Source organism: Sander vitreus, chromosome 10 (assembly GCF_031162955.1).
Source record: "Sander vitreus isolate 19-12246 chromosome 10, sanVit1, whole genome shotgun sequence".
Classification (NCBI taxonomy): domain Eukaryota; kingdom Metazoa; phylum Chordata; class Actinopteri; order Perciformes; family Percidae; genus Sander; species Sander vitreus.
The window spans coordinates 7,599,248-7,615,357 of NC_135864.1; the positions used below are offsets into that span (position 1 = coordinate 7,599,248).

The 16,110-nt window shown below is 40.4% G+C and overlaps 1 protein-coding gene and 1 long non-coding RNA gene across 2 annotated transcripts in view; one reads left to right on the forward strand and one right to left on the reverse strand.

Annotated features, from left to right (window-relative positions):
- Positions 1-336: 336 nt before the first annotated feature.
- On the reverse strand, positions 337-3,590 carry LOC144524105 (uncharacterized). The gene is made up of 3 exons (XR_013502577.1): positions 3,297-3,590; positions 1,745-1,819; positions 337-1,105 (listed from the first exon to the last, which is right to left on the reverse strand). It is a non-coding gene; the product is annotated as an uncharacterized LOC144524105 (long non-coding RNA).
- Positions 3,591-3,766: 176 nt separating this feature from the next.
- Positions 3,767-16,110, forward strand: part of fstl5 (follistatin-like 5) — a 101,014-nt gene continuing 88,670 nt past the window's right edge. The window contains exons 1-2 of the mRNA XM_078260118.1: positions 3,767-4,175; positions 13,464-13,660. Coding sequence (XP_078116244.1) covers positions 3,767-4,175; positions 13,464-13,660 — 606 coding nt within the window. The remainder of the gene's footprint in view (positions 4,176-13,463; positions 13,661-16,110) is intronic.

Sequence of the window (16,110 nt, forward strand, 5' to 3'; positions counted from 1 at the left end):
AAGACACAAGGAGGAGCAGCGGTCCTGATGAAAGATGGGAAGGAGAGAATTACACCTGCATCCGAGGAGGAAACTGTAGTGACAGAGACTGAATGAAAGGAGGGAGTCTGTCTTGAGCTGTTACCAAACACTCAGCAGTTTTACTCAAACAAAGTTCCTAAATAAACTGTGTAGAGACTGTCCTCAACAGAAAAATGACAGGATTGGTTGTTTGTTCAAACACTGACAATGACGTTTGTTTACGTTTTCCTGATAAGTGACCTATTGTGGCTGTGCAAACAATATTCTCTCTAAGATACAATGATGGAAGTAGCACGATGTACTTACATTGCTGCAAAACCACTCACGGAGGAGGTTGGGGTGAGTTTTTTCATGTACAAACAGCTGCAAATCAACTCCAGCAGCCACTTTGACATGTGACTAATCATCATTTAGAGACTATAAATATCAAGCTTGCAGGTGAGAATGTGGTTTCTAGAAATTGGGCTGGCTAGTTTCCAAAACTTCATTTTACATGGCCATGCGATCAGAGTCGGTGGAATAAATTTTTGGTACTGCATGGAAAACAACCGTCAGTTTCAGCAGCACAACATACTGTATAGGCAGACATAACAAATATGATTGAAAGATCCAGAGCAGCTACTAAATGGATCTTGTAAGATTTTATCAGCTGTTTCTAAGGTCAATAATGAACTTTGAACCTCAGTTTTGTATATCTTTTCTCTCCAGTTTTTATATAGATGCAAAGCTTTTCAGCATGACAGTCAGAGACTGTCATTCTGAAAGACAAAGTCTTCTAAAGCTAGGGATATTAGCAGAAGTCTTATCTGTGCAAAGTCTGCTGTGAGCTTTTTGCATTCGTATCATCCTGGACAGAGCGGCTGTGAGGAGTTTGCAGCCCTACTGCCCAGATATCCATTTCAGATTCAGTCAGGTGTTGCAGCAGTGACACCTCTAGTTGCTCTTAAAGATTGCAATCAGTGACCTCTGATTTGGGTAACCCAGTTGTCACGCTGTGCTGTCTTGATGTATTGTGAGCCGTGGCAGTACCCAGGACCCTGGAGACAGAGATGGAAAAGCTGGAGGAGGTGGTGGGGGGCAGGCTCTGTGGAGGAAAGATGGGACAGGAGGCAGACTGGACTCCATATATTCTGCTGAGCCACCTTTTTCTTTATATAAATAAAACAGTGGTGCTTTTAAAGGGGCAGGTGGAGGGGGCGGAGGGTGGTGGGTTCAATTATGGCCTCAGTGAACACTGGATGGATGGAGAAGGTTTGCTTTTTTCCATTGACTTTACTGTGCATTCTGAGAGTGATTAGTGTGTATTTTCACTGTGCAGCAACACGTCTTTCAGTTTAATCGAAGGTATTCATTTTTCAGGTTTCTGTTCTTCAGTATTAAAGAAAAAATTGAAAACTGAAAACCTACCCAACGAATGAATATCCGAATAGTCGAATACTTGGGTCCAGCCCTACTCTGTACTATGTGAAATATGTCCTAGTAATACAGTTAAGAGTAGGCTACAGTAATAGCTGGCTTGCTGTTTTACCTCGCCATAAGCATCTATATTGACATTTTAAGAAAAAAGAATATACCGTGATATATACTGTTACAGTCCATGCTTCAAATTATACCGTGATATACATTTTAGGCCATACTGCCCAGCCCTAAGCAAATCATTTAATGCTAACATTTCTGTTAGCCTTCCTGCTTTATCGCTTGTTCATCACTATCCAACATTTACCTGTCATATGGGTGCTGATCGTACCCAGGAGAATGCCATTTTGTTCTGGTTTGCATGCCGAGTTTTGTTGCTCCTCTTTTGGAAAAAAAAAAGTTCAGGTTTATTTGAGTGCCACATAGCCAGAGAGGCTTGTCTTGTGATGGGAGAGTAATCACTTTGTCACTGATGACATATAAACATGATTAATATAAAGACAAAGCCTGTGACATACATACTGTACGAGTCCCATATTAGCAGAACATTCATCTATACTCATCCATCTTGGCAAATCACAGGTTTATGCATTCAAGTTACACTATATTTATACATGATATCGTTTTCAAACTATTGTACATGCTGTATATATTGTGGATGTGACACTCTAACTTTATCACCCCATATACAGTATGCTTTGTGAACTACATGAACCAACCTTTTCCATATCATATAGTCAGTGGATAAGCAGCGTTGCTGAAGTAATTCAACTTAAGAACTACTCAAGGGAAATCGAAACAAAGATAATACACCATGAATGTACCTGCGGAATTTTTAAATACTTGAATATCTGACTTTTTGATTGACCTTGATGGCTTCTTCTTATACTGTAATTATTCTTATAAAAGATGTTCGGTCTCTGTCCTCTGCAAATGGACCCTGGATCTTACAGTTGTACTACTGCAGTCAAAGTCCACCTTTGGGCCCTATTCTGGCCCTTTTTTAATGGTTGCATGGATTTAATTAACTAAAGGGGAAGTCTTTTGTGAATTTTAAACCAGGATGACATACTTGTGAGAATGACCTGCTAAATTATAGATCAGTACAGGCTGTACTGACGTTCCTGCTATGATCGCATTAAACCTATTTTTACTGTCTACAGTACATGTTGGAGTTTGTTTTAAATCAGGATTTCTTTTTATGTCTGCCACATTATTTCATAATTGCTGCACATTTCCTCAAAGTATTTAATTTGCAGCTTGTCGACAGAATCATCAACCAGGCCTGGTTCTGAGACATCCATTTTCAGCGAGACTCCTTGTGTACACTGGCCATGTAGAGAACGTTGCACGTAAGCAGTTGTCTTTTCAGTGCATATTTTTTTCTATTTTTCCTATTTAGACTGAAAGTAGACCTTGGATAACTTCAGGTGGCAGTTATGTAGGGAAGACCGTGTACGGTTGTAACACTTTTTTCTTCAGCACCTAAAACTACCTTTTTTTTTAGCTACACGTCTGAAACTTTTAGGCAAAGTACCCACATTTGTCTACTACAAATGGCAACAATTTAAATTTCTTCAACTATATCACAGACTTTGTGAGATGATGACAAATACAAGATGGTCCTTTGTTACAACCAACCCCACTACTGGGGTAGGTTGTAACACATATTGGGGTAACAGGTAGACAAAATGCACAAAAACTAAGGGTACTCAAGTGATATGCCACAACAACAGTTCAACCATTCTTTACTAGAGAAACTACAGTTTCACCTGATATAACTCATACAACATTATCTACAACGGTAGAAGTACTAAACAAAATATTATCTTGTTATTTTATTTTTTTTACTTTCTTACCTCAAAATTAGATTTTCTGCTGTAGCTTCAGGAGAGATAGCAACACAGACTAGAAAACCTCCATGTGGGATCATAAAAGAAGGCTGAGGAAACTGAAACTGTCACATGACTCCTATCTTATCCCTGATTCATGGAACTGGTAGCGTTACAACTATCCCTGTGTTACAACTGTACCCGGTCTCCCCTACTTAAAGGGATACTTCACCGATTTAGCATTAAGCTTTGTGTCAGTAGAAACACGGTAGTATTTTCGAATGACCGTGCTTCCCTCCCTCATGTCCCCGAGACGAGAGATCTCTGTATTGTGGGTCTGAAAAAAAATTCTTCTGATGACGGAAAACAACGATTTCTGCTTCACTGGAAGATTTTTTTGCCCAGAGGCAATGGACTACAGCCAGTAGTTCCGCATGTTTTCAACCCGCCCATAGGGGGTTGGACTGTCTTCTTTACCCAAAGCTTGCCGAAGTAAAATGAGTGTCAGCCATCTTAGCTGCGCTAACAGGCTCCGTCTTTTCAGCAGAAAACTTTTACAACAATTATGTGCATTCAAACTACCGCACATGTGTACCACCGGGATACATTGTTACAGATTGGAGAATATGCAGGACACTTTATTACATACGGAATACTCGACACACTATGCAAGCTTCACCTGCTACGGAGACCAGCACCTCAGCCTGCGGTGTCGCCCAATGCCGCTAGCTGGGGAAAGGGAACTCAACTCACTCCGTTCATTAGACAACAAACTGGACTACATCCAACTTCAACGAAACTCCCAACGCGAGTTCAGAGACTGCTGTGTTTTTGTTGTTGTGGAAACATGGCTGAACAACAGTGTACCGGACTATCCAGCTACCAGGCCTGCTGATCTGTCGTCGGGTAAGACTAGCGGAGGTGGGCTGTGTTAACACGGACTGGTGCAGAAATGGGGTGCTTGTATCCAACTAACTGCTGGTGGAGTTTGTGACTTTTAAATGCCGACCATTCTACATTCTTTCAATTTCTACATTACCAATTTAAAAATTCACATTTCTACTACATAAGTGACCCAATTTAATAATAATTCATCTTTCCAATGGTGAAATATACCTTTAAAGCAAGTTAAATGCGAAAAGACATTTAGCAGCAGACAGCTTAAAGTGTATTTTATTTTACATAATATTTTCCATCAGATGCCAGTGAAATATGCTGCAACATGCCTATGTAGACAGCCTGTTAGTCCCAATTTGGGTAGCTCACCTGGTAGAGCCAGCACCCATATACAGAGGTTTACTCCTTGACGCAGTGGTCGTGGGTTCGACTCCAACCTGTGGCCCTTTGCTGCATGTCATTGCCCCTCTCTCTCTCTCCTTTCATGTCTTCAGCTGTCCTATAAATAAAGTCCTAAAATGCCCAAAAAACAATCTTTAAAAAAGCCAGGCGCGTTTGTACCTTGGCGCATTGCTATTATGATGGCGATTTGCTAAGCAGGAAGGAGAGATTTTCAAGAGAAGGAACTGATCTGCTTGTGCGTGTTGTGAGATCTCAAGTGAAAGCGCGCAAGCAGATCATATATGGCACGTGCACTATCGTTTGTGTGCTGCTGCAGGTCCCTGTGTGTGTAACAAGCATAGTGTGCGCGCGCTGTGCACGAGCCTAAAATATTTGCGCTGTTAAAATTAAATGCTGCGTTATTGACTTTAGACCAGGTTTTTGTTGGTCAGTGGCGCGATCATTTTCCGCTGCCTCAAGATAGAAATACGCCAAGAATGCACATGAACACTCCTCCCTGTAGGACCAGCACGCCCATGGGCGCGCAGATGGTCACAGGTGCATTTGCTATTTAGACGACGTGGGCGCTGGATGGGAAATTGACAACTGCGTCGGTCCTAAACTAGCAAAGACACTTGCGTCGGGCTTTGCGCTGCTCTGCGCTGGGTGCAAGATCGGGCCCGTAGTCTTCAACCCCAACCAGCTACCTCTCCCTCTTTTGTTACACATATACAGTTCTACACACAATGTCTGTAAACAGACATTGATATGTAAAGTCCGTGGAGTTTCCCTTTATAATAAAATGCTAGTCTGTCAACATGCTATTTTAGAGACCTTTTCTTTTCCAAATCAAGGTCTTCCAAAGCATTCTTCTAACACCATTTATTAATCACGTCATTAAATAGTTCCTTCAACACACTACACTCAATGAATTACCATTTCTTGTAACTGAAAAACGCTGAAAGACTAAAGAAAGCCCGATTCTTTCTAAGCTAAACTCATTAAACAACTATACCAATAAAAGTGAGAGTTGGTGGCAATGGCTGTAGCTATTAACTCTTGGTTTTGCATTTAACAAGCTCTTTACTAACAGCAGAGTAGCCTGCTGCTACTGTGTTGCTTCTTTTGAGAAATAGCTTGAATCAAATAAATTATTTTCCCTCAAATCGATACAGGGCATACGAGTCCTTTCACTCTGACATGCATTTCCATCCAGGTGGGGACTTGACCTCCACATTATGTGAACAGTTCAAGGCAATTAATAAGAGGCAATGGCTATGCACGGTGGAACCTGGCCAGCCGCTTGCTACATATGAAACCTATGTGACCAGATATTTGTACACAAGCAAGGTCATAGAGCATTCAGCCAAATGACAATGTCCATGTCCTTCATGTATTGTTACCAAACTAAAAATCAATACCACCTACCATGAAAATACCAGACTAAAAGCCACCTTGACAGATTCACAGCCACTATGAAAATATACTATTATAAAGATTTTTAAATAACGAAAGCGATGGTGAACTATCGACTGTAAAAGCTGTGTGTGCATGAAAATGTTTCACAGCCTAACTACATTCCACCCTAGTCTATAGCATCTGCTTTCTACAGAAGCGTGGAAAAAGGTCATACATTTCATCCATGAATAATGTTGACCAAAGCAGCATTATACTAAAGTGTTCCAGTGGGAGTCTTACAGTTGATAGTTCTATTACAAAACTGTTACCATCTCCTTGAATGGTGTTAACTCAGCTTGTGATGGATGATGCATCGATAGATAGATACTTTATTCATCCCGAAGGAAATTTTAGGCATCCAGTAGCTTACACAACCATAACACAAACACATATACACACATACATAAGAATAAAAATAAAAATCACTCACAGAAATGCAATGACCATGATAAGGTGCTATGGTCTGTGTGCAATGGTGCAAAAGTGTTCACTTTTTGCACCAGTGTAGGGATTGAACAGTGCAGTAGAGTATTATTAAATATTAACTATGACTATGAAATATTAACATAACATTAACTGACTGATTGAATAAGAACAAAATATAACAAGGAATAAGTTATAAGATGTAGATGTTATGACCACAGTCCAGATTGTGTACGAGGGCTAATATAGCCTATAAGACAGTTGTACAGCAGACAAAGTGATAATGGTTGGGGCTGAGAGACAGGCTCATGCTGAAAAGTCCATTTCTCCCCTCCCCCTTTGTGTGGTATAGTACGTATTACAAAAGGAGCAGACTTTAGAGGACTCTGAAAGGAAAATTGCATTGAAAAGATTGCACGGGGGGGAGGGAATGGAAAACTGGATCATATTTGGTAATAAAGCTACTGTATTTAAAAAAATAGGAGGCTGTCCATTGAATAAATGAAAACCTCCCGTCTTCATTACTATGGTGAAAACCACTATGTAAAATACAATTTAATTTCAGCAATCTATTTGAAGTTGTTACCTGTAGAAGGATTCCAGATCTTTTTAGAAAGTTTAAGTGACTGTGTATGACAACCAAAGCCCAGTTCAGACCAAAGATTCGCAATCTGCAAGTTCTAAAACCTGCCAGTTTACACCAACGCGATTACACATGACGATGATAGCAACAACTCTCTGTACCTCCGTTCTAACTTCCAACTTTTCATGCTTTTTAGCTGAATATCATATCATGATATACTTGCTACAGTTGCATTTCTAGTAGTGGTAAAACGGTGAAAATGTTTTATTTCCCTGATTCACTGCTTTCTCTTCAGTCACTCTCTAGATCGCTCGACCATATACCGTGCTCGCGGGTGCTCCAAAACTCTGCCTTTTCAACCAGTTGACAGTTTGTAACTCATAGATATAAGATGGTTAGTTGTAACTGACTTTCCAGCTGACTTCACTATTGGCTGTTAAAACAGGTGACGTGCCTGTCATTCTAAAAACCAGCCACTGGCGACTTGGCAAGCTGAGTCGCAGGCGACATCAGCTGGCTTCAGTCGAGCTGAGACGGGCCAGTTCAGACCACTGAAACTTTTCCCTGCAACATTCTAAAACGCTTTCGTCTCATAACAAATCTGAAGTGGGCTTTACAGATGCAGGAAACACTTACATGTAAGGATTTTTTTATTTCATTCCAGGGACCGTTCGGTATTGATGGAATGGACCACCAGAGCAAAATAGGGGAGGGTCATGTCTTTTTATTCTTTGTTGATGGGAGGGTCATCCAATTTTTTTTAGTCTAGGGGTTAGGGTCACCCAACTTTTGTATTCATGAGAACAGCAACATTTCAAAGTGGCTTGTTTGATACATATTTATCCATGTAGCTCCATGTAGCTCTCTCAGTCTCGGCCCGTATCGCTAGCAAATGGGTCCCTCCCTGTTTAGTCAGCCAGACAATTTGAGCTGTAGCTTTATAGACCGTGGGATTTCCCAAACTGAATAAATCCCGCTCGCACATATAAACTAGTGTTGATGAACTGACCGAAGAGCCGGTTAATTAACCCGACTCGTGTCTGAACTGGGAGAATCGAGTGCCATATGTCAATGAACCGACTCACTCTTGTTTTTTTACACCTCATTCGTGCCTTTGTGTGTAGCTGGTATTCTTCTGCTACTGTGTGTAGCTGGTATTCTTCTGCTACTGTGTGTGTAGTAATCTAGCTCATTAGCACCTCCACTGGAGTGGTGCTAGAATCAATCAGGAAATGGCCTAGACCGCGTACCAGGCTACTGAGCGAGACCGAATGTAACCGTGCACCGGCCGCTCAAGTCTAATGTAATCAAGCGGTGTCTTGGTTCTCGGCAAGTTTGAGTTATTAACTAAGCCTTGTTTCTGGTGCATCTTAGAGAATTGTGTTCATGGCAATTCACACATTATCGATGGGGAAGTACATCACATAAAAATACACATCATGTTATCTTGGTAGTTATGTTAAATGTTAGAGAAGTGAATGTTGCTACACGAGGAGACCTCGCACCAGGCTACTGAACGAGACTGCAAGGACCGTAACCGAGGGTAATGCATGAGTCTATATTCAAACGGGTGTGTAGGTTCTCGGCAAGTTTGAGTTATCAACCGATCCCAGAAGCCTTTATTTCTTGTGCATTTTAGATGCTTGTGTATATAGAAATTCATAGGCTATATTATCGATGGATATCACATACAAATATACGTCATGTTATCTTGGTAGTTAAGTTAAATGTTAGAAGTGAATGTTGCTACATGGTAGTTAGACTGTCACGAGGAGACCGCGCACCAGGCTACCGAATGCAACCGTGGTCAGTGCGTGAGTCTAGTGTCGGTCAGTATGAGTGTAAATAGCATGTCGAGACCGAATGTAACCGCAACCGCTCGAGTCTAATGTAAACAAGCAGACGTCTTGGTTCCTGGCCGGGGAAGTAAACACGCAATCACCCCAATAACCCTAACCCGATGCAGTAATGCACTAAGTGTGCATTTAATTTCCATGCTTATTGTGTTTCCATAACAATGTTAGTGAGTTAATCTTCTAAATGACCACCACACCATAACAGAGGAGTGTGGTGCATAAGATCAGAATGCAGAGGTTTAGTTAAACAAATGTCCATTGTTTAATGGACATTTGTACATCTTTGCCAAGTGCAAACCTGTATAGAAAGCTTGTCACGGGGGTAAGTAGCGAGGCTTGGACCCAAATGCAGTTCAGTTCAGAAAACTGTTTATTAACAAAAAAACTTACATCAAATAGTTCCAAAAGCACGCAGGCTAGGAAGCGAGGAAGCCAAGAATGAGCAGGCACACACAGTACACAACTCCAAAAACACCAAAAACTCACCGCAAAAACTTGACACCACTGACCATGCCACACACAGACAGAACACAATGATCCCACAACACACAAAGGAAACACAGAGACTAAATACACAGGGCAATGAGGAAATGAGGGACAGGTGACACTAGGGCTGGGGAACAGGTGAAACACATCAGACAATCACGAGGGTGGGAAAACCAAAAGACAGGAAGTAAAACCAGACAAGACTAGGGAGAAAAAAACAAACTTCAAAATAAAACAGGAAATAGGAAAACCAACAGAAAATATGAAACCAACTAAACAAAGAAACTTGACAAGGGACTAGACGTGACAAGGCTCCAATGTAATATTGGGGAGGGTTATCCCTTTTTTCCCAATAATTTGGGAGGGTCAACCAAAATGTATCACTGGTGGAGGGCAGGTCAAGTCTATTTTGACTTAAGGTCCCAAAACTCCTTCGGTGGCCCCTGAAATAAATAACGAACAGTCCTCAATGGCGCTTTTCCATTACATGGTACCAGCTCGACTCACCTTGACTCTACTCGCCTTTTTTTGTTTTCCATTGCGAAAAAAAGTACCTGGTACCTGCTAACAGGTACTATTTTTAGTACCACCTCAGTCGAGGTTCCAAGCGAGCTGAGCCGATACCATAAGGTGACGTGAAAGCGACAGACGGGGGTGTCCTGAACAAACCTGCTATTTTTAAATAGTTTAGCCAGCTGTGTTTTTTTTGCTGCCTCCAGCTTCATTTGAAACAAAATGTGTCTTCTGGCTGTGGCAACAACAATACACCTTCCACGTTCTGTGTGTGTGTGTCGCGTTAGGTCAAGGCAGTTTCCTGCGGCGCCGCTTGTTTTACAGTTCTGCGGAGGCTCCAGGCAGAGCCTATGTAAGAACTGTAAAACAAGCTCAAGTGGCCTGATATTTATACTTGTGCACTGGTGTTTGCGTCGAGCCGGCATATAACGACCAGCCACGCTGAGGCGGTACTAAAATCTGCAATAATGTAATGGAAAAAGTGTGCTAAATGTGTGTGCCATAAGACAAATTAGGTTTCATGACAGAGACAAACAAACCTGAAGTTAGCAACAGCCATTACGTGTTCTGCTTTCTTTCACACAGTTGAAATAAGAAACACACAAAACCATCCATTGAAAAAGTTAGTTTTTAAAATGCGTTTCAGTGGAGGTGTGAATTTATTTTAATTATTTTAATTTAAATTAACATCAAAATTTAGGGGGCAGCCCTAGTTTGTCAAAAAGCCTCCTCAGATAAAATCACTGAAGTTGTTTTTGCTAAAGTGATTACCCCGCTAGTTATATAGAGTAAGCAGGCAGGTTGCATTGTGATGTGTCCCACACAGCTCGAAAGCAATGTGGGTGGCTATACAACCCAAAGCTGGGTTTTACAAGACTCAGAATCCTATCAGTAGATCTTGTTTCGACTACATGGATTGGACTGAAATATACAATATATTTCTGCTGAGTTGTTAATATTTCCCTAAATGCCTGTTTTGACACAGTATTTTGGTTTAGTTAATTTGAGAGATTATCATAGCCATTGTCTAATTAATGCCGACACTGACTCCCCTGTGTAGACACGTACCGTTTGGATACTTGGGGTTGGGGCTGGGGAGACTGTATGTACGTGAATGTGTGAATGCGTGTGCAAAGCAGTTTGTGTGTGTGTGTGTGTGTGTGTGTGTGTGTGTGTGTGTGTGTGCGCGTGTACCAGTGCGTGCTCCTTTGACGTTGCTGACCTTCATATCCCCTGGTTATGCCAGCAGCCATTTATCTTTTATTCATTCTGCCATTTGTGACTAAGGCAGCTTCTCTGGCACTGACGCTTGTCAAAACAGACCCTGTCGCATGATATGCAGCATGCTGCAGCCTGAATGGCCTGTGCTCTAACAGCTGCAGTTACCACAGCAATAATTTAACTTGCTGGTTCCATTAGCAGGAATTCACCAGCCACTGTTACTGTTTTTTACAGCCAAAGCAAATTCTGTAATTCAATAGATCTTCGTCTTGGTTTGCTGTCTGCAGTGGCTCATAGAAAAGACAAGCTTACCAGCCACCACTGTTGTTCACACTGCTAGTTTCATGAAGCTTCAGACTGAGCATGCAGCTCCAACATCTGTCAACAACTCTCCAACTGACAGGCGTACCTGCTAAATCAAATTGATGCGTTGCTTCTAAGCTCCTTCCTTATGTTTAATTCTCTCCACCTGGCTATGTAAGCTTTAAATTATTCAGTTTTCCAAGTTGTTATTAGAAAACAAAAGCATTGCAAGATATCTACTTTGGACGTTTCTATAGCCCAGAAACAACCGAGATGTAAAAACAACATATACAGATAGGTAGCAAATAAAAAAAACATTTTCCTCAATTAGTGTTTGGAAAATGGTGCCGGAGAGCATTGTCTAATACATCGGTACAGCATTTCCCATGGGTGTGCAACTGGATTGAGAGCAGTTGACTGCAAAAGGCCATAGCCTATGAATGACATAATTGACTCCTCGTGTGTGGAGGCATTTGCATTCAATATGTTTCTCCACTCATTATTCAGGTTTTTCCTTCGTTTGCCTCCCATCTGTAGCTAAAATAATTTCTTCAGTCTTCCTCTAGAACACTGGTATTGTTCATGCAGTACTGAGAAGCTCGCTAAATCATCTCTAATCAGTTTAAATTAGTGAAGTCTTTTGTAGTCTTTGTACACTGATTATTTGTCTATACATGGTAGAATTTGAAAAGATCCTCAAATGTTTCCAATATTTCCTTCGCTTTGAACCAAAAAAAGACTCATAACTGTTACATCTTGCAACTTTTCAGTCACAGTAATAAATATTTCAATACCAGGGAATGATGTTTTTACACCTTTGGACTTTACAAGGACACACAAAATTGAGATGAAAACGAAAATGGCTTGATAGCCTCTGTGGAAGCCCATTGATTTTACTGACAGTGTTCTCTCAGCCTCTTACACCCCAATGATGGTTAATGATAGTCAGGATTACACTAAGCATCTCATTTAAATGCTCACTGATTGCTGACGTTTCGCTTGAAGAATTGCTGTAAGAATTCTTTTAAACAAAAATGAGTTCCCTACACATCAGCCAATGACATGTGATTCGCCTCTCGGGTCATTCTGCTTCTGCTTAACTAGTCATCAGCTCTCAGCGAGCACCCAGTTCTACTGAATGGAGATCTCATTACCGCTCTCACTTAATCATTCTTGCCTGACCATCCCCAAAAAAAGTTCATTTGTCTGCAGCAGCTATTATTCCATATTTTTCACCGAGTAGATACGTACATTGTGGCAGTGATGTCACCTTCCTCCCCTGAGACTTGAAAAGCATCTCGGTGAACAACAAGGTTTTTTCTTGTGGGTTGGTTGACATCAGCTAATATAACGAGAGGAGAAACACTTCCAGATCTAACAATGAGAAGTTGATATGACGTGTGTCAACCTGTAGTTCTAGTCATTATTTTCTTTTTTGCCTCGACTCTTCTCTGCTGAACCTTTCATGTAGTTAACTTCTTTGATCTTGAGCCTTTGATGGCGGTTTGTAAATACGACACCATCATGTTTTCTGTTGCTGTCAGGGTTAGCTCTTACCAGTGTGATGGATTTGTTTGTACGTTTCTTTGTGGTTAAGGGGCTGCTGCTCTCTTAGTTTGAGGCAGTGAAATGTTGCACGACTGTCACTATTTGTGCTCCCCTCGGGGAAATAATCCTTAGCATTTGTTATTGTGATTCAGAAAACCATAGACATGCTCAGATTTAGGTTTTGCTGAATATAAACAGCAGCTTATTGTTTAATAATGTCAGTCTTCAGGGGGATTCTAGTTTTCACAGGCACTAATTGGCTTACATTTGAAATATTGCATCCAATTTTAGGAATCATAAGTTCAATGCTTTTAATAATGCACCTTTTCAGCACCTGGGAGTCATTTAGGTATTTATTAAATATTTGTTTTTAGACATCCTGTTAACTAAATATTTTTTGCAATCCAAACAAAGCAAAAACATACTTTCCTGTCAGCTCTTACAGTAGTGATTGTTACAACTGTATTATAAATATTCTCTCCCTCTCCTAACCATTCTGCCTCTCCTTTTATCTTGCTTTCTCAGATGATAACTGCAGACTGAGTGACTATCGTCGGCTGAAAACCAAGATTCTGGATTTGCATGACAAACGATACATGGGGTCTAATATCCATGGGGCCCACAAGGACAACATGGCTGCAAGGAAGCAACTGGTTGATATGATGTTCAAACGCTTTGATGCAGATAACAATGGTCAAGTAGATGCCAGCGAGCTCTCACAGGTAAGGATATTGAGCAACAGATGAGCTTTAAAACACAAAGGATATCTTAGTAGTAATGCTGATCTTATGGGATTATTATTATTATGGGAATAATATACAAATCAGGTACAGGAGATCTTTTAATTGTCGGATAAAAAACATCTCCTGTTCTTCTCCCAAAAAGAAGCTGTTTAACATTTTGTAATCGCACTTTCCTTTTCAAGACACTCCGCAGCACCTCTTAAGCCTGTCAAGACCACAGAGTCTTTTTTTTAATTTAAATATCAATCCAAATGGAGACTACAAATGCACACAAAATGTGTGTCATCATCACATCAAACTAGAACTAAATAAAAAAAAAACAACTAGACTCTTCGATGTCTGCCATGATTGTGCCAATTTAACTCTTCTTAGCCTTCCCTCTGGTAGCAGTGGTGCATGGCTTTAGGTAAATCTTTTGAAAAGCAATGTGGGTCAAAGGAGCTATGTGTTCATGGGAGGCTGCAGCCTTTGACCATCACTGGCAAGAGGGTTGGTTGTAAAAAGAGCTTTTTGTGGCTGCAATGAGAAAGCAAGATATTATTTGCATAACAAATAAAGTATATCCAGCCAGTACCTTAGGACTGATCCAGCTTCCTGCTGATCCAGTAGGATATCCCATCTGCACAGGGGTCACCCTGGTTAGCTTTGTCAGTGCCCAACGGGGGAGTTCTCATTAGATTAATTTGAATATATTTTAGTATTTTGAGTTCAAAGCATCTACACAACGCTTCAAAAATAGTGATATTTTTGCCATATTTTCATATAATTAACATTTTTTACATGTTTTTACATTTACTTGGTGTCCCGTGCCAGCATGAGAGAAATCAATGCTTAGTGAATGAAATGCACAGTCAACAAACCATGTTGTGCTGTGTTTTATGGAATTATATTGTCAGTATGCTCTGAATGTGAATTTGAATATGCCCTTTAAAGCTATTGAATCGTACTTTGGATTTTCAAACCTCTTGGTGATGCCATTATTCTACTCCAGGCTAAGCAGTACCATTCCACCTCTCCCTAGGTGTTTGAATGACACACGCTAGTCAGTGATAATTAATGTCCATATGGAGAAGCTCTTTTCAGGGGTTCCTCAAGGGCTGCTTTTAGCCCTCCTCTCCTTTTATCCTAGACACATATAGGAATGTTGGCAGATGTTGATACACTATCAGCTACAAATGCTCAGAGGAAAGAAGATAAGTCAGCATTCAATTCTGGAATAGTCAGAAATTTAAATACTAGTGGATTGCAGGTGGCCCTTATGGGTTTTTCAACTAAAAACTAAAAACTGAATGCATACATGCATCCTTGTATGTTCTTTAGCTTCAAAATAAACATTATGGATAGAATAGTTAATAAAGTTTTTTGTCACTGTCATACTGCAACTCAAACTACAGGCCTGTTTTGCTGCAGTGACAGGAAACTTTTTTATCTACACACATCTTTAGCATAAATATGTAGAGAAAACATTTAAGCTTCTGTATACTTTCACCTCTCATCAACAATACTGCATAATAAATGATTGCATGATACTTATCAGAGCAAAATAGTGTCATTAATCTGACAAATCACTTAATAAACGAAAGCTGTTGTGGGTTGACAGTGCCCCAACATAAGGGCGCTTGAATGTTTTGTTGATTGTGTCTTTAATTAGTTTTTATGTTGGTGTATTAAATGTTCTCACAGAATGATTTCAGATTAATGAACAGCTCGGGATACACAGTTTTCTTTTCCCTCTAAAGGATGTGAGTTTAAAATATCATACACAATATAGAAAGGTTCAGAGTCACTTAGATTCCATTGTCAGGGCAATCACATGTTTTTAACCTCAGTACCTATGACTGCAGAGTTTTGCCTTATTGAATGTCAGAAAAGACAAGAGATTTATGCAAATGATATTTTGGTGTGAACAAGCCCTCAAAAAAAGAGGATTGCAAAAGCAAATCACACTCTTATCAGCAGGTGAAAGTACCAAACCATGGCTGCCACCCTCGTGCCCTGAAGCACCCTTTATAAGTGCGTTAGTGTTTTCTGATCTCATTTTAAATTCTAGGATGGAAATCCCTTCACCTGGGCTTACTTGACTTGCTAGAGTGTGCACATGAAGGGGCACAGGGAGCAATTCTCCCTGCCTTTTTAGTCTTGGGTGCCCTTTCAAAATGGCAAATCAAAACTTGTTTCTCCTTGCATTGCCCATATCTATCATTTGACCAAAGACAGAATACCTAAAATTATACCTTTAAGCAAAACAGGTATTTGAAGACAGTACCTTGTCCACCATGGACCCTGCCTTAGCCCTGTCTACCCTAACTCTTGTGTCTAAAAACATGGAGGATAAAGATATTACTGGTCTTTACTGGTTTTCTATTTTAGGTATTTAAAAAAAAAACTAAAGAGACTTATTTTCAAAAAAAATCAAGGTAATAGGTTTT